Source organism: Geospiza fortis, unplaced genomic scaffold, assembly GCF_000277835.1.
Source record: "Geospiza fortis unplaced genomic scaffold, GeoFor_1.0 scaffold486, whole genome shotgun sequence".
Lineage (NCBI taxonomy): Eukaryota > Metazoa > Chordata > Aves > Passeriformes > Thraupidae > Geospiza > Geospiza fortis.
In genome coordinates this window covers 2316575-2342347 of record NW_005054417.1, presented here as the reverse complement: position 1 = coordinate 2342347, position 25773 = coordinate 2316575, and the positions used below count along the sequence as shown (strand labels likewise).

The 25773-nt window shown below is 33.8% G+C and overlaps 1 protein-coding gene across 3 annotated transcripts in view; it reads left to right on the top strand.

Annotated features, from left to right (window-relative positions):
• GRIK2 (glutamate ionotropic receptor kainate type subunit 2) overlaps positions 1–25773 on the top strand; it is a 239320-nt gene that overhangs the window by 131948 nt on the left and 81599 nt on the right. For 2 of the 3 annotated variants that reach the window (XM_014309296.2, XM_031061577.1), the window contains exons 11-12: positions 14817–14935; positions 18643–18860. In XM_014309296.2, the coding sequence (XP_014164771.2) occupies positions 14817–14935; positions 18643–18860 (337 nt within the window). The remainder of the gene's footprint in view (positions 1–14816; positions 14936–18642; positions 18861–25773) is intronic. The other variant, XM_031061578.1, reaches the window with a different exon arrangement.

Genomic DNA, 25773 nt, shown 5'->3' with positions numbered 1-25773 from the left:
CCAATACAATTAATATAACATAATTAATACAATATAATTGAACTATACCCTAATTTAATTTAACTTAACTTTCACCTATAACACTTGTAAACTTCATTTTGCTGTTCTGAAGCACCTTGGTCTTTCCTACTTGGTAGTGATTTCAAGGAGGATTTTCCCCATTATCTTCCGAGAGTCTGAGGTGGGATTTACTGGTCTGTAATTCTATGAATCTACCTCCCTGACCTTCTTTGAAGATAGAAAGATAGAAGTGATATTTTTCTTTTTTAGACATAAAAGGTTTTCCTTTGAATGTGGCCTGATGAAGAGATCTGTCTCTACAAACTTTCTATTTATTAAAACTAACTTTAGAATGAGACGCTGCTTTTTTGGAGGAATTCCTGAGTATTATATGCACATCTTTAGGCTATGCTATAATAGTCAGTTTGTAATGGAAACAATGAATAAAGAGTTTTGCTTAATGAAATTGTCACAACTAATCAGTATCAAATGGAGTTACCCTCATGGACCCTCATACTATAAATCTCCTAGTTTATGTTAGATGAGCATCACTCAAACAATATTCAACAGTTAATATCGAAAAGAGCAGCATTCTCCAAGTGGAGGGAGATGGTGTTCTTACTTGCAATAATGTTGACATGTCCATTAATATTTTCATCACAGCATTGTTTATATTATCCTGTTTACAGAAAATTCCTGGACTGTCCAAGAACAAATTCTAATGTGCCAAACTAAGATGGCTCAACAGTCAACAGTAAATTTACTTTGTTAACACATATCAGGCAGGAGTGAGTGTATATAATGTCTTATTATAAACAATGGCCTTGATTCGCTGCAAATCACTCCTCATTTCAGAGGGGGAGTGCAACAGACTTCTTTAGGTGGGTATACTACCCTAAGTGAAACCAGTTCATTAACACATACAAAAGCTTAGAGACAATACGTTGGCTTTTTTTATACAGATTCAGGGCAGGAATGTGTAGAGTACTCGGTGATAGTTTTTCTGGACTTCTACAAGCATTGATTAAGTTGTTATACCTCCATCAGACAGGTATTTCTCTGTTTGAATCTCAGAATCCTGGTGAAACAAGAAACATAACGGAGCCCTGTTGAGGTCTTCAGGTCTGTAGCATTCCCTAGCATGTCTAACTGAGCTAACACTATTAGCTGTAAATGTTACATGTAAATGTATATTTTTTCTTATTTTTACATGAATTAAAAGTTATTAAAAGAGAGTTCTGGAACAGTTAATTCCATTACTCTTCCATCTCTTTTCCCTTGTTATGTTTAACTGGAAAAACAGTAAAATTCTGGTATTCTTAACTATTTCTGGTGTAAGTATGGGTTTCTTTACTATGAAAAATGGATAAACTTTTAAGTTATTAGAATTGTGTCAGGTGTAGGAACAGTTTCTCTTAGGTGGATGCTACTTTTTAAGATAGAATGAAGACTGAATTAATTAGGATTGTCCTCTTTATCTGCTTTGATAAAATTTTTGTGTCAGATAAGTCAGTTAGGGATGCACAACTTTATCCCACATCCTCTGAGATTTTTCCTTTTTTTTATCTGCTGATGGTTGTTGTTACAGTTTACATTTAACATTTTGCTTTTCCTTGTCCATTTTGATTCTTTTTTTAGATAATTCTACTTTTCATCAAATGGTCCTCTTTATTTATTGATGTATCATTGTATAAACTTCTGTAGCTTGGGAAACTTCAGACTTATCTCTGCAGTTGGTCTAATCCACAAAATGCTTTGGATTTCTCTAAGCATACAACAGCATCCTTACAAATTCTTGTATGCAGGACTCATAGAGACATTAGTTTGCAGGGGGTTGTCTTTCTTGTTAATATTCTTTCCATATTAAGAGTGGACTAAAGACTGCTAGTTATCCTGTCAGGTAACCTAAACAGTTGGAGTTCATTCAAATGTGGTCAGAACTGGTTTTAAATTGTACTCATATCTTCTGGTTTCATATTGGATATCTGACTTTTTTTAAATGTTGGTCATTTGTTTAGTATTTTCATGACATGTAGTGGTGAGAATGCAAAGTATTTTCAATTGTTTTCTTGTTTTACAATATACTAAAAAACCAATATCTATTTATGCTCAAACTGTTGGAGCACGACAGCTCAGTGAATTGTTTACTCAGTTTGTTTGGGGATACAGAGTGTTAATGTAAGCAGGAGCAAAAAAGATATAGCTAGAAAATTCAACACCCTAATTTTCTTTTGCTGTCTGTGCCATCACAGACGAGGAAATCATACCTTTGGGATAGTTTCTCTTAATACTATTTCCTCTTTAAACGGGTAAAGGATATAAATCTTAGCAAAGATAACTGTGTTTTCTATTGTTAAAGACATATTACCTTGCCAGGACTCAAGTGAGTATGTTTGTACTTGTGTAACTTTGAGTTTATCCATACTTGACAGGGTTCTTATATAAATTACTATGGGTTTATTAGTCAGGAGAGTGCAAAGTCTACATATTTCAATAGTTCATGGCACACAGCTTTAATGGATGTAAAATCCATGCTGATCAAATCCTGATTTTTTCTGTAAGGTGGGCAAGGAAATACAAGAAGAGCTGTTAATGTTTACAGGGGTGTGGATTTTTCATCTTTTAAAGTTATAGTATGCGTTTGTAATTTTTTTCTTAGTTCTCAAAATAGTGATAATTTTATCAAAGATAATTATACTCTTCAAAGGGAATATTGTGGGAAGGTGTGATTCTTCCAGTTCTGATGTGACTGATGCTTATTTTGTAGTAGGATATCAATTGGAAAACTTGAACCACAGTTTTTAAGAATGACCATGCTTTCTGTGTATTCAAGCTTACCTTCAGGACAGCTACACCTTGCAATATCTCAGAAACAAAGAAATCAGGAATTGTGATTGTTTTTTACAGTTCCCAAATAGTTCCTCACACTGTATGAAAGAACATATTCTCTGTGGTTTTTGCTGAAGTTACTCAGACTCACTTAGAGATATTTGAGTAATTTTCCTGAGATAACATGTTTAAGAAACCAATCAACTTTAAAATATTTTTTTTTAATTATTGTCTTTTAAAAAATAGATCTTCTACTGGCAGACTGTCTATTATAAATTTGATATTATAGTCATTAAATTAATTTGAAAGTTATGAAACTAACCCATAAAATCAGCAGGGAAATAATTGTTATAATATAGAAACAGCATAGACAAACTGTGAGATTAGAGTAAAGTCCTAACATAAGAGATGAGAATTTTCTGGCTGGTACCTATTGTAATTGATATAATTAGAAAGATGAGCTTTTAGAATGTTTCACACCAGAATACAGCATACCTAAAATTTTATCTCTTGTGCCCAACTAGAAAGAACTAAAGAAAAAAAATTAAACAGTATTCTTCAGTCATGAGTATTGATAGAACATAAATTGTACCTTAATGTATTAAATTGTACCCATATATAAGTACAGGTACGTTGCCAAAATATTTATTAACTCCTGCATTAAGAGCACTTCATTTGGTGCATATTTTTAGACATATGATGCAGAAGAATGTTCTTAGCTACACTGCCTTATATCCTCTCCTGAGATCAGGCTTGTAACAAAATCATTATCTTTTTTGCATATTCAGGTCACAAACAGAACAATATATGATTAGCTTTATGATTTAACCATGCAGTTTAAAAGACTGATTTAATTTTACTACTGATTTTAATTTCACATTTAAATAGAGTAATTTATGTTTCTTCTAAAAATACCAAAATATCCAGTACTCAGAATCATCAAGGTTGGAAGAGAACTTCAAGATCATATAATCCAACCATCAACCCAGAACTAGCTAAATCACCCCAAAACTCTATCTCAAAATGCCATATCTAGATGTCTCAAATACTTTCACTTCAAGGGATGCTGATTCCACCATATCTGGGTACAGCTTATTTCAATGGCTAAGCACTCTTGGAGTGAAAAAAAATTATAATATCTAACCTGAACCTCCACTGGTACAACTTGAGGCCCTTGCCTCTTGTTCTTTCACTTGAGATATGGCAGAAGAGACTGCACCTCATACAACCTCACTGCAACCTCCTTTCAGGTAATTCCAGGGAGAAATGAGGTTTCCCCCTTGCTCCCTCTCTCTCCTAAACAGAGGTCAACCTTTATTTTAAATTGCCAAAGAAACCAATTTCCACATTTTCTTTGAATTGAATCTCTGTAAATTTGCGTCTCGTTTTCATAGTTCCACACAGGTCATTGTAAAATGTCTTCTTTTTCTCTGAGAAAGAAAAAGATCCTTAAACATTTTCTTCCTTTGGCAATCATCTTCTAAATGCTTTACTAATTACTTCCAGTAGCAATGATACTGTACAGTGCTACTGAACCCAGGGAATAGAGGCCTTATATGATGTATAGCATTAATCACCTCTGAAGAGAAATAAGTAAATTATTTGTCCAGTGTGACCCTTTAGGGAAATGGAAATTGCTTCTCTGTGTAACATCACTTTGGCCCTGCAAAGCTGTCTAAAGTATTTCAATCAAAATACATGTGCTTGTCAATACTTGGCAGGAAGATCTCAAAAAACACATAACGTATTATAGGCATAGTTTAGGGGGGGGTCATTAATGCTTTTGTTGAGTGTTTGAATCAATCAATAAAGACACTGTAATACAGGAGCATATCTCCTGTCTTTTTGGCAAAACATTAATAAGAATATTTTACAAACAATGATCTTTAGAGATTCTTCTGAGTTTATTGTAGTGTGAGCCAAGCAAGGAATGGTGTTCTGTCTACATTTTATAAGTAGATAAGTCAGATAACAATTGTATGATCTTGCAGAGCCTTAACTAAAAATTGATGTGAAGCTTCAGTTCTATTATGGGATGTACAGCAGGACTATTGAATAAGAAAGGAAATATTTGGCACTTCTTGTGTTAAGCGATGAAGCAAGTGTTTTTAGAGAGAAGGAAAACTGAAATGTCTCATTCTAGGATACAGAAAGCTGCAGCTACTCTGAATGAAAAGTGGTTTGAATAAATAAGAAGGCAATACAGGGAGTAACACTGTGTCTGAAAACACCCTCCTCATATAATTTTTTCTGCTCTTTATGGCTGTCTTCACATGTCAACCATGAACTGGTAAGGTTTGATTTGTATGTAAGAGAAGTTACTACTACATTAATAAAAATTAAAAGGCAATAGAATGAGAAAGAGGTGCCCCTTGAAAGGGAGTAAAACTTTTTGTCCTGTTTATGTCAGTTACTGACTGAAGGAAAACAAGAACTTGAATTTTGCCTTTCTCTACTCCTTGGTAAATACTAACGATGCAATAGGGATTGAATTCATTTAGCTAAGTACTTATCTCTGAGTGTGGGCAGAAGCAGATGTGTACAGAAGAGTTAAAAGCTAAGAAAGTCTACATGAGTACTTCTGTGGAGTATACTCCTATAAACACAACAGGTTGTGGCTCTCAACTTGAAAGATTTTATTTTTATTTTTTCAGATTAAGTTTTATTTGAGAACATAAAAAGTATCATGAACTGAAGCAGAGATTTCTCATCCAGGACTAGATATGGTACAGACATCACAAAGAAAATAAGACAGGTTTTTCCTGGAGAATCAGGCAAGTCTAATTTTAGACATGACAAAACAAGTGAGCACGAGGAATAGTGTGGAATGGTAGAAGCTGAAGAGGGTCACACTGAGATTACAGGGTTACTTAGATTCATTTCATGCATATCTTCATAGTATGACTGTTCCATTTTTATATGACATTTTTTAAGCTTCTGTAAGTATTCCAGAAGTATCTGAGGAGGCAGCTGAAAGATGAAGAGGTGTGTCTAAGATTTAGCAGAAGTAAAAGAGGTGATAATGGGAAGAAATTGCATATAGAAAATAAGAGTCTATATTTGTGTGAATGCTCTTTTGTTTTTCTTTGTGACCTTCTAGCCATCAAAAGATATTCAGATGATGACTAATCTGTGTAATCTATGTGGAGGCACAGTTTAGACTTTCTCTTTTGCTGGATATGTAAATACAGCTTTGTAGAATAACTCCAGGGCAACAGTTAGTAACCATTCAAGCCCTACTGTAGCTCCTGGATGAGGCATGGGCGGGTTTTTTGTATTGTGTGAGGGTAGGTCCTCAAACTGTTGACCAGAACTCAAATCTCATCTCCAAAAAGAAGATTCTTAATATAGGAAATAAGCCAATTCTGTTTTGGGGGGTTAACCTTGACTCAGGTCCAAATGTTTGCTTAGACAATAAATCCCTTCAGCAGCAGGGTAAGGGGAGAAAATAGGATGAGCATGCTCAAGGGTTGAGATAAAGGTAGGGAGTTGCTTACCAGTTGTTGTCATTGCCTGAAAAAATTTCAGACGGTGAAAAATACAGACACTGAGACACCTTTCTTCCCCCCTTTTCCGAGTTTTACTTTACTCCTTCACTCCAGGTTCGTCTGCCCACCCCCAGAGAGAGAAGGGAGCTTGAGGGGCAGTTTGTAGTCAGTACACAATAGTTGCTCTCTCACTTCTTGACCAGATATAAGTCCTTGCAATTTATATCCAATACAATTCCCCCAGCTTCCCCTTTCCATCTTAGCCATTTTATGACTACTGGCCAAGGTTGAGTAGATGAACTTTTACCCTATATTTTAACCTCTGAGAGAAGTGCCCTCAAGATCAGAAGCCAAGTTCAAAACTACCCTGATTGAGGAGGGCCTGTAATCCAAAAGTCACTTAGTTGGCTGGTTAGTCTGATTAAAAGAGGTTTTCTGTTCTGTTAGGCACAGGAATTACTAGAAGGCTTAGCACTGTCAATCAGAGGCACACACTGTGCATCCCTGGACAAGGCATATTCTTATGATGCTCAGGCCTCTGTTTCTAAATGTTTTCTGTTGTATGGTTACAGGCCTGGGACAGTCACCCCTCAAGATGACCTTAAAAATCATGAGGGCCAGGGCACTCCTGAAGGCAGAAAAAGATGAAGTCATATAAATATGACTTAGCAACCTCTGAAAACATAAATGTATTGTCAACACTGCTACCATACTACATCCAAAACTGAACTTCATATCAGTTTATTCCAGCTTCTAGGAAGAAAATTTACTCTATCTCAGCAAAAAAGAATTAACAGATTGCTTGAAATTTAAGTATTTCTAAAAAAAGGGACGAGGATTTTCCAAAGTAGTCAATATTTTATTTCTTCCTTTTGTTTTTTTCAATATACTTAGGGAGGACATATATGGATAAACAATAATAATGTTTTCTGGTAAAGATGTAAGAATGTTATATGAAACAGCTAAATGTAGGTTATTTGGAAGGAAAATGCAAATTAAAAATGTTAGAATTATTGTGAATAACCTGTTTTTTAAAATAACACACAATTATCACTATCGAGTCAGAGGAATGAAGGAATACAAATGAAGGCTCAAAGATTCTCAGGTATGCTAAGAGCCTAAAGAGCAAAGCATACAAAGGGAGAAAATCATGTTGGAGACATCATTTTACATATATTGCCAAAAAGGAGGCAAAATGTTTTCTAACGCAAAAAAATACCCTCATTTTCTGAATTGTCATTGTCACTCAGAACTCAGGAAAGGTTGTGAATCTTGTGAAAACTAAAATGGGAGCAAATCTTTTAGCAAATCTCCTACCATAACATAGAAGTTCACATGCATTAAAAGATAGTAATTTTAAATAAGTTTTCTTCAGATTCTTGACTGTCATTTAATATATAACTCTATCGACATTTCTTCTGTTCAAGAAATGGATGGACTAATATTCTGGAAACTGAAAAGTTATGTAAGAACTGAAACCAGTGTGTATAATAAATTAAGCAATAATAGCTTGACTAGTGCTTCAAAAATTAGATTGTATGTACATCTTTTATACTTGTTGCCATCATACATTAATCTTTAATTATGATAGCAATCTACTATGTCTTTAATCCAGAATAGTAATGAATTTTACTAAACTCTTAATTCACATCTGTAAAAACAAATGTTTCAGTTATCATAGCATTATTATAATTATCACATAATAGTTAAGAATTTTTATATAATTTATTTAATTTTATTTAAATTTATTTATTTAATTAATTTTCATCAAACAAAACAGCCTTTATAGTTTTGGTTCTGATTTGACCTATGACTTATCTACATATTTCTGTAGCTCCCTAGCCTATGTTTCTTTGGATTTAGAGCAGCACTAGTAGCTAATACAGCAGTACAAACTGACAAGTTCCAAAAATCACTAAGTATTCCCTGTTGCTGGGTTATATTACTCCTGTATGGTTCATGTTGCTTATAGTAGAAATTTATGAAACAATTTTTATATTATTTGCTAATAAGCTAATATTGTGTTTGGTCTTTTTTGTCTTTTTTTTTTTATTTAGCTAGGAAGCTTAAATTGTCTAAAAATGGGACACGATATATTCATTCGCATAATGAAGATTTTGGTTCTGATCCTGCAGTAGCTTGTGTATTGGTATTTATCTCTGACTCAATGGGATTTATCAAGATCCTGTTGATGTTTAAAATTAATAATGCCTATAAGCAATTTAAAGGTATACAGGGTAAACATATAAAGCAAAATTCTGTAAAGTGTGTATAGAACTTCCACGTGAATCGTGTGCCTTTGTAGACTTTAGATTGAATTATATCACCCAAACTAACATTTATAGATTTTTTTTTAGTGATGTAAAAAGTCCTTTAGGTTGAACTTCTAGTCAATGGAGAGGTGATGATTCAATGCAACTGCTTTAGATGGGGATTTTTTAAATATATAAAATAAGTGTTAGATGATTAGTTCTTTTCAGGAAGCAGCAAAAGCATGGCAGTTATATGAGGGAAGATGATGTGGAAGATGACCACAGTGCAAGCAAGGCAATTACTGTACTGAGAAATGTATCTGAGCAGGGCAGGGGTGTTGGTAATTACGATCTCTGTTTACAGCCCAAAAGTCATCAGGTATGACAATGTATGCCACATGGTGAGACAATGAAGGATCCAAACCAAAAATCTCAGTTTTTCTAAAAGCCATAACTTAGGAAAAAAGAAATGAGGCTTTAATAAAGAGAAGCAGTAACATGTTCTATTCTTAAATAGTGTAGTATGTTATGATAAAGCATCCTGGATATTCTTGAAAAAGTTTTGAAATATTGTAATTTGTCAGTTCTTATGCAGTAAGATATGGATTAAGGATGTAGTCCTGCACAGAAACCCTGTAAAACAATGACTAGAAAAATCATTCTACACTCTGCTCTAATGAATGGGAGAATGTTTAATTTGCTAGAGCTGAGATTAGAGCTGATAGTTTGCTGTGTTCAGTGATACCCAGCATTGGATAAGTGTGCTCACAGCTCATGAAGAAAATGGGGTAAGATTCTTTTGATTTATCAATTTCTGGTCATTAGATGTACAGCTTGTGAAATCTTTGTGCTAATGACTTTGCAGTAAAACCTCTTGTCTGCTCACTTCTTGGTGTGACTGCAAAAGAGATGTCTGTGTGCATGTAAGTGGGTAATCATATTTTCTTTACTTTTCTTCATAGGCCTGATGCAGAGAAAAGTGAGGAAATTTGACAGGTTTGAAATAATGCTGGAATAGTATGCACAGTGTAATTTTGTGCTGTCTGTGGCATATATCACCAGCTATGAGGAATGTGTTGGTCACATCATGCTTTAGATAATATTTTTGTTCATTTAAAAAACCACAATAGTTACATGGTGTTTAAAATACCATGGAAAAGAATGTAATTTAAATAAACTAAGCATAACTACCAGTAAATAATCTCATTAGTCCTTTAAATTGTACTTGCATCATACTTCTTTGCAATTGTGTTTTCTTTATTTTCTTTGCCTATATTCATAATTCCATGAGTACAGGGAAGTATTCTATCTGACTGCATCAGACCATTCATTAAGTTTATTGTGTTTGATTGTTGTCTTGTAATTTCAAAAGATCTTGTAGAACACAGATTTTTCTTAGCCTTTCCATAATTGTTGTGTAGCTCCTATTTGGGTCAGAACAGAAAGCAGTATCATGTCAGAGATAAAGATGAAAAATTTTGTCAGTATGCATTTTTAAGTAAGAATTGAAGTCTAGGTGCTATAATGGAAGCTGATAACTCTCATGGATTTTTAGCTAAATATTCAGTATCAACCTGTGTTTTAAAAATCTCTTGTGTTTTGTTTCTTTGATCCTGAAGGAAAAAGGTAAAATAATAAATAACAATAAAATAATTTTGAAAAAGAAAAGAAAAATTTAATAAATGGTTTAGACCATCTGGAAAAGTTATTTATAAGAATTTAACAGGTAATATGCTGAATATGATTGAAGGAGAGTGCCTGGTACCTGTTTAGCAAATATCTGAAAACAACACATAAAACTCGAATGGCCTGTATGTATTACTAATGGGTCCAAGCCACCTTTTTTCCCCACAAGGAGTATCCCTACTGGTTTAAATTCAGTTCTGTGTAATATTCCTAGGCAGCTGTGTTTTGGTATAATGAAAATTCAATTACAAGTATTACTCCACTAGTCCATTTTCTATTCTCTCTAAATTGCAGTTTGGGGTTTTCTGCTCTTTTTAACAAGTTTCATTTCTCTCCAGAAGATACAGCTTAAAAATGTCTTTATCTCCAGATATTACAGTCTGTATTAAGCATATCTATTAATTTGCTTTCAAAACATAATACTATCTTCATCTATCATCAGAGATAAACTGACAGGTTTTGATTTGAGAACTATTGAAATTGGTGGAGGGTACCCTTTACACATTCTCAGCAGCTTTGAATTGAGTTGATTTGTATGAACATGCTAGACCACACACCTTTTATGAGAGCAACTGAAAGCAGCAGCCAGTGTGTGACAGGATGTGCTGCTCTGAGTGTAGTGGGTATACAAATACCCTGTATCTACAATCACATCTAAGCTCATCTAGACTGAGTCCCATGACTCTCTAGGAGGCTGTGTTTTTTATTTACAGACCAAAACTGCAGAAGCTGTTCTAGTATATCCTGAATAAGTCATGTCTCTTCCTGAGTTTGTCTCAAACTGGACACTGGAAGGGAGGAGTGGGTGCCTGTAGGTCAAGAATTAACAGAATCTTATATCATCAAACTTCTAAATAAAAAGAGAAGCAGAAATGATAGCAGTAGATCACAGTTAATATTATGACAGGTTCTGAAGTCAAACAGGCTCAAGGAGCCTAAAAAGATCACCAGTCCTGACTCCAGCACTGATCCAGCTGTTAGGGTGTCCAGGGTCCATCTGGGCTTTATGGACATACCTTTTTATAGCTATGTTTCCCCACCCTGGAGATGAGTTTCTTGCTTTCTATACAAATTAATTATCATGTGCAGATAGTTCTTCCAGACCTTTCTGAAAATAGTTTTGAGGGCTTTGGTGGTCTTGATCCACCGGTACTGGGTCAGCCTTTGATCAATAGTCCATGCCTACTTTTTGACCTCTGTCCTGTGCTTGAACTGTACTGTGTTGTGTTTATTTCAGGAGCCAGAACAAGGACATTTCTCCAAAAAAATGCTGCCATATCTCCAATGTACTCCTCCAGTCACATCACATTCTTTACCACAACATGTTCTTACCAACAACCCTTGGTTGGCTCCATGGCTATTCAACCATGGGTTTGTGAGACACACACATAAGATATCTTGTCTTCTGGGCTTCTACACTATTATTTCAAATACTGTGTGAATATAGAATATAATAAATTATAGTAGTCTCAAATAATTTGCAGTTCTGAAGTAGGTCTGTCTGATCATTGGGCACACTAATTTCAATTTCTAATGTCATAGCATATTCCTAAAATGGAATTAAATTTAACACAAATCTTTCCTCCCTGTGGATTGCTGAGATAGCTGACTTTTAAACATTACTTGCACTAGCCAATAATTTCTGGAGAGTACTTGTACCTTTTCAGTCAGTAGCAGCAATTAGGAAAACTGAAACTCGGGTCTTGTGCAGTTAATTTATAATCTATTTTTTTAAGCATTTCAGATAGCTGAAGGTGTTAGAGGTTAAGAGATTATATCTGAAATGTTAGAATAAACACTAATAGAAATGGGTAAATTGGAAGACTACCTGTTATCAGTGGTCAAAAAAATCAATCTTCAAAATTGCATCAGTTCATTGAAGTTCTCTTTTTGCTTTATGCTTGTTCTTGATTGAGCAAGTGTTCTGCATTTGAATTAGTAGGAAGGTAGTCCATTAATCAAGGAAAGTGATTATTCTCATAATGTCATTTATTATACCACATTTAAATAGTGTGAGCAGTTCTGGGATCAGGCAGATGGAATTTTCCTAACAGTCACTTTCTAATAAGAGCAGCTGATAAAAAAAAGATGGTATTCTTGATGCTTGGAAACGAGGGAGGTTCTAGCCTGACTTAAAGAAAAAGTTGTCATGATAACTAAACATGGGAATGATTTTCCCAAGAAGTTGTGGAATCCTTGTCTTTGTGTGTTTTTGAGACATGATTGAACAGTCCCTTGTTTTGAAATAATGGACACTGCCCTGAGCATGATCCTGGCTTATAAAACCTGCTAGGTGAACCTGTAACTCTGTGATTTATGAATATTTATTGCAATAGGCTAAAGCGCATGAAACTTACACACACATGTAGTACATTAAAAAAATTGATTAAGGATCCATACCTTAAGATTTTTACACTAGACAATCTAATATCATAGAACATCCTTAAAATAAGGAGGAACAATATTTATCCATAACAAACCACTATTAATTTTCCTTACCTTATAAGTAGAGAATTCTAAAACTATAGGACTTAGACTGCATTGTTTCTTTCTCCTAAAGCCATCTTGTATGTCTTATAGGTGGTTTTCTCCTTTTTTTACAACTATGGACAATTTTTCTGTGCTTCAAAGTAAAATAAAAATTATTAAATAAGATAAGCCATCAGAACAAAAAGGTAATACTGCCAAGTTTTGTTTTAAATTGTTCAGTAATGTCACAATCACTGTAAATAACACTTGAAAATGTATATTTAGATAGAAAAAATATATTTGTTTTGTCTAGCAAACGTCCTCACAAGAAAAAGGTGTTTTCCAATTTAATCTTCAAATATCTCTCAGCAAAAGAGTATAAAAACCTGCTTCAGTTTCACTGAGTGCTTGGTTTCCAGGTTTTGTTGGATTGACAAAAACATGACATGAAAGATATTTAGATTTTTAATGAGACAGTAAACTTCTGATGTAGTTTTACTATAAAGTAATAGAAGAATTCAGGTCACAATGTTTAATTAGAGCCCAATGCACATTTTTGCACAGCATATCAGTATTACTTTGGAGATCCAAATGAAACAGTTCTTTGTCAAGTAGACACTTTTAAGACGAGAGGTGCTTTAACATTACATTAAGAGCTTCAAAGTGGAACATTTGATTTTCTGTATTATAATGTGTTTGAAATATTATTGTGAAGAAAATTCTATTTTTCAAAGTGGCAGATGAATTATGCAGATAGCTTTGATTATAAAATACACCAAAAAAGTTCTTTCATAAAGGCTGCCTATCCAAGGGTTTTTAACAGAGTGGCTTTAATGATTTGAGAAATTGTGAAAATACATTAATATTGATTTAATAATTAAAATCTGTAATTTTTAAAATTATTGTGCTGGTGTCTTGTGCTAGTTCCAGTCTACTGTTGTTGTGATTTTCATTTTTTTCACTCAAATATATTATGCACATGCAACTATTACTCGTGTATTCATTATCAAAGATTTGAAGACATGTTTTAAGCATAAAATAAAAGTCCCTCTCAACATTGTGCCTCCAAGACCAGGCATGGTGATTAAAATTCTAAAATGATTAGAATAATCCTGCGCATTGTAATTAAAATTTACTTCTCCAAAAGTACCATGAGGAAGAGAGAACTTAAAATCTTTATTTTACAAAAGAAATTGTAACAAAGAATAATTTATCTAGACATGTTTGCTTGTTTAGCTACAATTGATAAAATAGCATTTAGATATGAACTCATCATGATGCACAGCAATTGCAAAGCCATGAATTAGACTGATTGTATATAATCTGCTTGTAATCTATTGCCAGACTCAGGCATCTTTCTACTATCTCTGTTCTATTTTTGAGATAATTAATTAAATTGTCTTTATGTTTATCTTTTTCTTTTTTTTTTTCCCTTTTCTCAGAGCCTGACCCTGCAAGGTGCTTGTGAGTGTCCCCAGCTTCTTTTGGAAAGCCTTTCCAGGGATGCTACTGTGCACCTCACAGGACAGGATTCAATTCCTTTAATTTGCTATAGTATTTTTTTCTGTGAATTGTAGTGTTTGATGATTAACAATGCCACTTTTACTGCTAACTATTTATTTTCTGTTATATTAATTATTTGTAATTTTAATGAGAAAAAAAGCATTTTGCCTGATGTATTTTTTTCTAGTGAAGTTCTGTGATTTAACAGATTTAGTTTTCTTTTAAGATGCAAAATACTGACACAGTGGTTATAAGAGCCTAATCCTAAATAGGACCAATTGTCTGGAATTCTATTGGAGTCAATAAAAGAATAAGTGCTTTGATGTTTGCAGGTGGCACTTGGAAACTTTCAGAGCCAATCTGTATGCAACTTTATCAGTATCAGCAGCAGTTAAGAATGTTAATCTTCAATATTGTTTTTTCTTAATATTGCTGTTAACTGTAATGCAATCACACTGTAAAAACTTTCAATCACTATTTTCTTTATAACCTCTCTTGTTTTTCTTTTTCTTTTGCAGCAGTTTTGCTGGATAGACTTTGTGATGGCTGCATTTTAAATCTGTTCTTTTTCTTCTGTCAATTACCACAGGTTTAGTCCTTATGAGTGGTATAATCCACATCCTTGCAACCCTGATTCAGACGTGGTGGAAAACAATTTTACCTTGCTAAATAGTTTCTGGTTTGGAGTTGGAGCTCTCATGCAGCAAGGTATACGACTCAGTCTGCTCTTTCTCTTGGGCACCATGTCCCACTTTTTGCTGGGGGTCACAGTTCTCTGGTGCAAGTCACTTGCATGGGTGCCTCTGTGCATGTAGCCATAAACCAGCTTTTTTTATGATTATCCAGGCATTCCCAACACCTTACAAATTAGCCTGAAGACAGATAAAAATTTAAGATTTAAAAAAGTACGGCATAGCCATACAGTTTATCTCCTAAACAGGAAGCCCTTACTGCATAATTAAATGAGCTAATCTGTCTATTACTTAAAAAACCTCCATTTAAACAACTTAAGAATGAGTATACCTTTGTCAGGTAAGACTATAATGTAAAAATCTATAATTTGGTTAATTTTGGTCTAGAAGCCTTTCAACTACAGAAAGATTTTTATCTAGTAGCTAGAACCTATAAAATAAAATAATATAGGAGATTTAATCCTGTCAAGTCATAATTTATATTTTAAAATCAGAATGACCATTCAACAATGTCTATATTCAACAATCCATGCACTGAGAAACTGATGCTGTTGCTGACAATAAAATTGGCAGCTGTGTAGTCATATTTCTCAGAGTAAAACCAACATGCAGTTTTAACTATAACTGTCTAAGTAAAATGCTTAAGCACATTCTTAAAAATCTGTAATTTCATTGTCATATTCCTCTTATTTTGAAAGCATACCAAATATATAGATCCATAAAAATATATCACCTTTTTATTGCCCTTTTCCATAAGGATTTGAACACAGTCATATAATATCAGACACATTTGAATAGCACAGTTTCATTTTTTGCACTGACATTTCACTGGGTAGTATAGCATAATACAAAAGATTGTTAGTCTTGTTAAAGAGCCATTAAAAGGAATGGCTTTTCTTTCTGGAAAAATAACCATTGCATATCCCTCCAAAAATATTGGCAGGAACAAGTGCATATTGATAGAGTTGTTTTAATGAATATACCTGAGCAATCATTTTTAAAACTTACCATTAAAAGTACACCAGCTGTAAATAAATCCTGGTTTTAACTCATCAAATGATTTAATGAAGGTTTCCTGTAACTGCAGTAAATATTCTGTCATATATCAGTTTTGTAGGCTTAAAAATTCTCTTAATGCCTCAGCAAGAAGAGTACTGTGCTCAGAAAAACATGAATTAATGGGTAAAAAGAAATCAGGATTTCAAATCAGAAATAAAAATATGTCTTTCGTTGGCTAAGTGTTTACTATCAACTAGGTTGTCAATATACGTGTCAAGAAATTATATAGTTGAAACACAATTGCCAAATACATGTTTGTAAGATAATGATTGCTTTTAAGGAAGCTATCAAAAAAAGGGACGCTGAATGAAAGAAAGTATTTCAAATTCCATTCACAGTTCTCAGGATTGTCAGAATTTCATTCAGTGCTGAGTTTTATTTCTTATGTGGCTTTATGCTTCTATGATGGAAAAAGCAATTTAGATTTTTGTATCATCTTTTTGCAAGAGGAAGGTTTTTTAGTCTGTAACATCTAAACATTGTTTTTGAGAATCAAAATAAGAAGAAAACCCCAACCTTCATTTTAAAAGATATCTTTGGAGGATAATAGTTTTCCTTGAAGGAAAACTAGTTTTTCATAATTAAGGCTGACCTTCTGTCCTTGCCTTATATTGTTTTACCTTTACTCAGTTCAGCCTTTAATAAACCTTAAAGGCACAGTTTTAAGGATGCAGCATCCGTCTTGATTTTGTTGATTGCTTTAAAAAGAAATCTCAAAAACTTAAAGTCATCTAAAATAGGCTTTCAGACAAGTATGGAAGTTCTCATCTAATAGCAGTAACTTTCCATTAGAAACAATATAGAAATACTCGGGCCATAGTCATATCAACGTATGAAGTGCTGGTTCTTTACAGAAGGTTTGCTTAGTGCTGGAGGATACATGATAGAGGAAACTCATGCATGTCTTGCTGGCACCTCTCGCTCCCAGGAAACTGTGGGATATAGTGCTGGACATGACGTTACCTTGGGTACATGACAGTCAGCCCCTGACCAGGCTCTGTTTATGGGCCCAGGTGGCACTTGGTTTCAGTCCCTGGTAAGGCACGAGCTCGTGGGAACTGGGGGAGCTGCGGCCAATGTCTCCACTCTTCTCTTCTTTCCAGTCCTGTCTGACTTTACTGGTGTTGGTTTTTAAAATGAAATGAGTGCAATTAAAAAGAGTTAATGATAGTGGGCTTGTTGGGAAATCTCTTAGTGTTATGGTGTCTAAGTGTCTGACTAACAGGGCCTAGGAGCAACTCCATCAGACAGGTACTTTTCTACTTTTTCCCTTGCAGAATTCTAGGCAGAGTCTGGCGCTGGAGTTGGCTGTCATGTCCAAGTGTGTCAGCCTTTTTTGTTTGAAACAGCAAGGGTAAGATGAACTGCAGGGTAAGATGGGCTGTTTTTGAATACAGTAGTCCAGTTATGATACCACTTCTTTTTTCCCTTTCTTTTGTTTTCTTCCTCCCTCCCTCCCCAGCCCTTCTGTTCTTTTTTTCACATTGAGTTTGGAAGTTTGACATAATCTTTCACCTATATGAAGATGTGTCACCTTGCTGGACCAGTTCCTTAACTAATTCAATATAAGCACTAAAATTTAACAGGAATAAAATAGTCCATCTTGCCTTCATTCCATTTTACCCAGGAGATATAAGAGCAAACATAGTAACCAATTAACAAAAAGGGGTTGTTTCGGTACAATGGTATAGTAGATATGATGAAACTGTTTCCTTGAAAACAAGTTTCCAGATACTTCTAAAAGATCTTACATAAAGTTCTTAAAATGAAGCTTGAAATTGTTTATTTGACATCATTAGAAATTTCATTTCATTCAATTATAACATTATGGAAAAAATCCATACATGCTCATTTATGATGAATATTTGTAATTGTATATTACAGTGAATTTAATTTATTCCTATTTTTTGTAATTAGACACAAGAGGAGTTTATGTGCTTCAATTTGTCTCATTAGACTCTAAATTTGCATTAAAAATTATGCAAATTACTATACAGTGTCTGTCTCCCCCTCCATTCTTTACTGCCATGAGCAGGCAACTCCAGCAATGCATTATAATCTATCTTTATCAAGTTTATGTATAGAAGTCTAATATTTTTATTGCTATTCTATTAAATTGAAGTTTTTAGCATAGCCACCCATATTTATATGAAATTGTGGGGCTAAACATAGAGATGGGAGATATTAATTTATTTTATCTCAACATTTAATTAACTGTCCTTTACAGCAATGCAGATGAAAAAGACTCAAAAGCATACTTATAATAGATTTAAGGTTTTATTTTTCAGATATGAAATCCTTTATTTCATATCTGGTACCTTCATCACTTGCTTATTTTTTATGGAAAGCAAGTTGCAGTAACTGCTTTTTTACTCTTGGTATTTATATGTATATATGTTTGGAAATTCTAAAATAGCACTGATCAGCGAATCTCCCATTACTATATTTTGATTCCCACAGCTCCAAAAAGATATGTGTTTATAAATTTAACCAGTTATTTTGCATTTCAGTTGTGTGTGTTTGTACAAGCAGTACATCAAAACCTGTAGCTTAAAGATTTTTTTTGCACAGTGATCCCATTTCCCCACTGTGGCAAAAAGTGCTGAACACTTATTAATTGTTTTCTGTGCATCCGTTTCACCTTTCTCCCCTGGTTTTCGTTAGGTTCTGAGCTCATGCCTAAAGCCCTCTCCACCAGGATAGTGGGAGGCATTTGGTGGTTTTTCACACTTATCATCATTTCCTCGTACACTGCTAACCTAGCCGCCTTTCTGACAGTGGAACGGATGGAGTCCCCTATTGATTCTGCTGACGACTTGGCCAAGCAGACAAAGATAGAGTATGGGGCAGTTGAAGATGGAGCAACCATGACTTTTTTCAAGGTAAGTTTTATGTTCTGTTTGGGATGTTATAACATGATTTTTTGGGGGAAAGCTTTTGTATCTTGCTGAAGGGCAGATACTACGATTCCTGATGCTGTCAAAAACAAGTGGAAACCTTTTTTTTTTATTAAAAAGATAGGAAAGTAATCAAATGAAGAATCTCTCACAGTTTTTTTTGATGATTTTCTATTAATGAAATGAATTTATAGCAGTGAAGTACGTGAAGAAACCTGAGTACTTTCCTCAGATCTTCTATAGCTGCATACAAGATTACACTTTGTCCTATGAAAAGTTAGTTTTAGTTCAACAGCATTATACCTAATTGTAGTCTTTACTCAAGAAACACTAAGGGTATTAGTGGCTGTACTGAGGAAAATTTTTGGACTTCATAATTTTGAGAAACTTTTGAATGAAATTTTGGGTCCATGTGAAAAGCTGAGGTTATCCCAGTTTTTTCTGTTTCTCTTAACCTGCTACTAAGATAATTAAATTTGAAATATAGTGAAGTGAGATACTGAATTAGAGGAAAATATTTCCTGTCTAGATTCATCAGGCATTTAAGCAGACTTAAATTAATGATAAATATTTATGAAAGAAGATGGTTTGTTCTCTAATTCCTGATGCTGGATAGCACAGAGGTGTCTCAGATCTTCCAGAGAGGTATTTAACAATATTTGCTTGATCTTTGGTAATTTCTGAAGACTTTTTGGCTAATATAGCCTAGTTTTAAGAATTATTATTCTATCACCTAAAGCTCTGTGTTGGCTGTCACATTGGCATTTGTAATCACCAAATTAAGTACCAAGGTAGCTTTTAAACTGGTACAGAAATTGAAGACTGTGTGCTCAGTTTCTCTCATGACATTTAGAGAGCACAAGATTTGTTTACATATCAAGGCTAAATAATCTCTATTTAATCTTATGACCATAGACCTTGTACCCAATCAAAGTGTACAAATAGTTTTAATTTAAAAAATAAATAATTTCTAAGGCTCTCAGCTACTGCTTGGAAATAAAAATCATTCAACTCCAATGTCTCAGAATGTTTCAGGCTGCTTAACTTAAACCATGCATTGGGAATGTTCTGAGTATTCTCCTCTGAATACTCATTGGAAAAGGAGCTGATGAAATTGATAGAAATAACTAATCAATTAGAGATCTCTTTGTGTCAGGAAATATGTAGTTAAAAGTAACAACATTGAAAGGTTAAAGACTGTTTTAAAAATGTCAAAATTATTTTTGTTTTGAGACATAAAGAAATAACACAAGGTATTTATTGAACTACCAGAAAACACTCTAGGATTCAACTTAATTATAGTATGGCAGAAAATTTTGGTCCAATTCTATTTTAGATTCAAACTGTGGACATTGTGGAAATATTAGGAAGCAACTTTAAATTTTTAGTTTTCCTTCTTATCCTTAATTTTCTGATTAACTTTTTTTTTTAATACTTCTAATGTGGGTTTTCTAAATTTCTAAGTTCAGAGAGACTATTCCTCTTTCTGTGGACTTTTTTCCCCCCCACCCATTAATATAGTACTCCCTTTTCTGCACAATTATTCCTTTCTGCTTTCTTTATTCTTCTGTTTACATTTGTCCAGATATATTTTGTGATTATCTAATGTATTGTATCCAAGAACTAAAGAGGCCTTATGTCTAATGAAATAGCATTTTCACATCCTTCATTGAAGATTTTTATCTGCAGTTTAAATACTCTAGACTTAAACACAACAGATTCAGGATGTCAGATCACATAATTTAGCATTACTTTTTTTACATTAATGAATTTTCCTCCTTCATCATGAGTGAAAAAGAGAAATCATAAGAAAACATAGAATTTATCTATTCATCTGCTAAATTTTAGGTCAAATTTAGGTTTATTCTATTGAAAACATATATTTTCTGGATTATTGTGTGAACGGATCATTATTAGCAAGTGTTTTATGACATGAAACTGAAACAATAATTAAAAACCATTCCAACTTGGAACCAACTGATTTGAAATATTTTCCTGTTGTTTTCTATCTCATCTGGTAGAAAATAATTTATATTATTTGCTACTACTATTAATATTTTTTATTATTAATGGATATTATTTGCCTAATGAAATAAACTAAAGCATTAGATGTAGCTACATCTGTTCTTGCAGATTATCAATTAGTGAAAATCATGCTCAAATAGGAAAGTAAAGGAAAAATATACAATCCCATTTGATTCATTCAGTATCTGAAGCAATCTCCAGGAGAACATTAGGGTTGTCTTGATGTAAGTGCTATTCACTAGAGCTGCCTCTGTAAAGAATGAGGTTAATTACATATGTATTCCATAAAAGATAAACCAAAACATATATGTATATATACAGTCTTTAATCGTGAACTTCCTGGTAAAATTAGGTATTTTTCGCTAATGATGTGGAGTTATCAGAAAATAAAGTACTATAATTTTGGTCAACATAGTGTATCTGCATTTGCGTGTTTTCAAAACATACTAGTCAACAAAAGCTAATTACTTAAAGAATGTAATTTCCTTACATAAAAAAAAGATAAAATTGCAAGAAAATATTTTAAAATAAAACTTTAAGTGGAATTGCATTACAAGTTTTTGCTAGAATTGAATATCTCACAGAGAATGCTAAAAAATACAAAGAGCATTTAAGCACAGGACTCTGATAAAACAGTTTTAAATGGTATGTATTATATCGTCTGATATATAGATAGCTGAATATCAATTAGGAAGTTCCATTTTGTATGGCATTAAGGAAAATACTAATGAACTTTTGTGTCCTGTTCTGGTCATCACACTTTGAAAATATGCTTAAAATTGGAAAGTGTTCATTAAAGGTGAAAGAATGACTGTAGGTCTGAAAATAAGCATTGCAGTTAGAGGCTAAAGATCTGTCTGTTTAATCTGCTGAAGAGAAGGTTAAGAGGTGGCTTGATCATGGTTTGCAAATGCCTTAATGGGAATGAGACTTTTGACAGTAGATGACTCACTAATCTAGCAGAAAAAGGCATAATGAGATCCAATGTTTCATAGCTGAAGTTAGGGAAATTCAGACTAGAAATAAGGTGCATATTTTAAGAGTGAGAGTCATTAACCGTTGGTATAACTTATCTAGGAGTGGGTTGGATCCATCCATCAAAGGCAGCCATTATAAGGAAGATAGATACAGCGTAACACAAGCATGTTGTTCTTTTGATTTAGAGGTTGATTTAGAGGTTTCTCTTACGATGAAAGAGATAGCCTTCATTATACAGGAGATCAGATTAGATTTTAGTAGCACTTTTGTACTTCAAAATCTAAGAGGGTATGAGTTCTGGGGGTAGGGGTTGCACAAAGATAATTGAGAGGATAAATTTATCATCTGTGTGTATGTTTATCCTTAGCTACTTTTGTCTTGTTTTAATGAGAGTGGATTGAGTAAAACAGTGACACTGTGTTACAACAAGATACAAGGACACCAGATGGTTTGCTAATGTTAAATGAAATTATCATATCTTGGTAAAGTTATTAGTTCCAATCATAGTGAGGCTTGGTAGCTGCCCATAAGACTGACAGTAATTTCTGCATAAATTAGCTATATAGCAGTCTATTCAATTTTTTTCTCAAAAAAAAACTTTGGAGTGCGGCCAAAGCTGTGTGGTGCTAAAATAAAAGAACCTATTATGAAGTGGAACCTAAATGGGCATCAGACAAACAAGCTAACTGCTGGATTCAAACCTTCTGAAGGTAAAATCTTGGAGAGCACGTGGGATATATGTTGAAAATGCTGTTACCCTTGTGAGTCAAATATCCTTGTGAAATAGCTTTGATGAAAAAGGAGAATGTTATCTTCAGGTTTTTACTAGGTCCTTCATCCCATGCCTCCTCATGGTCTGAGAAACATGAATTACAACTCTTTCAGAAGCCAGAAAGGAAAATTTCAGTGCTCTCTCCTCTTAAGATCTGCTTATCTGGTCTGAACATGGAAGGGAAATTATTTTACAAGTCCATTTTGTGTCTGGTGGGTCTGCTCGGCTAATTCATTGTGAATAATAAAGAAAACCTCAGTATAGTCCAAAAATTGGAAGGAAAGATATGTGAAAGTAAGTTCTAAGCCTTATCTGCTTTTAGTGTAGGAGTGTCCATTACCAATACATACTTTGATGTTTCTCAAATTATGTATGCTTTCTTAGTTACGAAGATCTCTTCCTTTCTCTTTGCTGCTATTGTCACTATTGACCACTTTCAAATTTCAGAAACCTGTTTTTTTCCTGTTTGGAATAAAAAACATTTATTATTTTTATGAAAGGTAGTGATCTCACACTAACTGTTCTTGGATGAAAAAAACTTCAGATTTTTCATTGTCTCTAATTTCTGTAGTCTCTCACTTTGTGTTTCTCACTTGGTTTTCTTGCTGAATAACAATTTGGAAATTAAGAAGAACACTATTAATTCTACCCAGCTTCTATTTGCATCGCACTTCTCCACTCTCACACACACAAAAAACTAGTTCAATACACGTACGAAGTCTACAATGTTAAGATATTTCTTGTGTCAATTGCTTTTTTTCCTCCCATAATTTTTCATACCTGTAACTTTCAGTGTCAGAATTTCTTTCTTTCTAGGTTTTTGTACAATATCAGGTACAATGGAAATTTTCTTACTTATGGTTACTAAGCATCTGCATACCAGATAGTAAAAACCAAGGTACTTTTTCATTCTCTAATAGCAGCAAATTAGTGCCATTATTCCTTTATCACAAATAAAAGGTGTTAACTTTCTGTGAGACATGTATTTTATATTCTAGTTTTGTTGATAAGGAAAATGAGGCACTAAATGGGATTGCATCTTTTTCAAGATCACTTTGTGAAAGGTAGATAGGAAACTAATTCTGGTGAAAGGTAGACACGGGACTAATTCAGGAAAGCTGACTCACATACCTTAGAATTATCAGACTATTCTGTTTACCAATTATATTTGCATTTTATTCTTTAGGATCAGGTTTTATACTCCAGCTCTACTTTTCTACAATATATTTCATTTCTTCCTGTCCTGCTTTCTCTCTATAAAGAGCCACGTTGCTCATCTTTTTTAGTCATTTTCCTTTTCCCCCATGCCCTCACATTTTACCCTAGCCTATTTGTTGCCACCTCTGTGAGGAAATTTAGAGAAGCAACAATTAAGCATTTTTTGTCTGTCTTGCCCTTCCACATGCTCAGCCTGTTGCTATAAGAAATGGCATTAAGCTCTATATATACATTACAAAGTCTCAGAAACAGTCTTTTAAAGCTGAAGGAAGGAGTTATAGGGGAATTTTCCCACTGCTTGCAACCGGAGTACAAATGACAAATACTCTGACATAAACAGAAGAACAGCAGCAAGAATAAAGGTATTAATGTCATACATTTGTCATGTGTGAGGTTGGCATTGATGTGCACAAAGCCAGTACTTCAGTGGGATTTTCAAGTCTGGGTTTGAACCCTGTAATAAACAAATGATATTTATTTGTTTAACAAGTAAAGATGCAGTACAAACACATGGGTGTATACACACAGAGAACCTTTAGTTTAATGCTTCAAATGAAACACCATGAAGTTTGGCAGTGAGTGTTAATTATTTGGTGCAATTGTTGCAAGTCAATGATGACAGAAGTGCCACTTAAGGAGTTTCTCAAATATCCAGTGACTGACAGTGACTAATGGAAAACAATCTTTTGAGTCACAGCTTCCATGTACTAATTTTGATAATGCATAAAAAAATAATTGGTAACAGATACATATTCAGTTTGATTTTACAATATTTGACTTTATAGAAAAGTTGCCTTTTGATGTAACAAATACAGATTTGTCTTTGCATGAAAAAACATGTGGTACATTTTGCTAAAAAGGGAATTGAATATCAATACCATGTAAATATTTTTTCTTCTTTTTGATCATGCTGGTTTGTACCTAACTGCCAGAAAAATCTACAGCTGAAATTCATAATTTCCTCTTAGTCATGATTCCCTCTTTGCAAGAACACTACTTAGTTAATCATTACTTCTTTTAATGTAAAAAAAAAAAATTAAAAAAATAGGCAGATATAGTACTAAATCTCTAAAACAAGGTCTGTGGTCACTCCATACGGTTATAAGAACTAAATCTGCAATAGCAGAGCCTGTGAGAGTGAGATATAGGCTTTGTCCAGAGATCTTAAAGCATCTCTGCCTCACTGAGTTCTACTTATTTTTGTAAAAGATCAGGGAAGTTAGGCAATGGTGGGTAGATTATATGATACATTAACAGAGACTATAACAAGAACAGCAGTTCATTTGAATTCCATAAAAAAGAAATTACAATACATTTGCTATCATTAAGTTCTATGGGGTGAACTGTCTTTCTTTTGAATTTGAAGGCAGAAAGCAGAACAAATTCACAGAAAGTGCTTCCTTCCAAGTAACAGTCTACTTATGGGGACAATGATTTTATGCTGTCTTGACCCTTAGAGTGATTATTATTCCTACAGTAAATAAGAGCAGGTGTTTGGCTTTGTGTTGCATTTCAGTGCTGTGTCATGAAACTAAAAATAGATGGAGTGCAATAGAAATTCACTATTTTTTCACTCATGTTTGTCCCCCCACCCATGACTTTTCCCTTCCCTTTCTCCTTTCCCTGCTCCTCATTTCTTCAATGAGGACTGAAAAAGATGAACATGACTAGTCAACTTTTCATTTCTACAAAGATTATTCTATATATCCAGATAGCAAGTACTCTTTATAAGCTGCTGGCTAACATTTGGTTATACTTAAAAACTATAGGATTCATATTTATCATTTGCATTTGTCTCAGGCTACACCTCTTAGAAATAGATGAAACATGTAGAAATGCCTTTTGATGTCCTCTCAAGGAAAAAAACCCAAAACTTTCCAGTGAAAACAAGAGTAGACATTCACA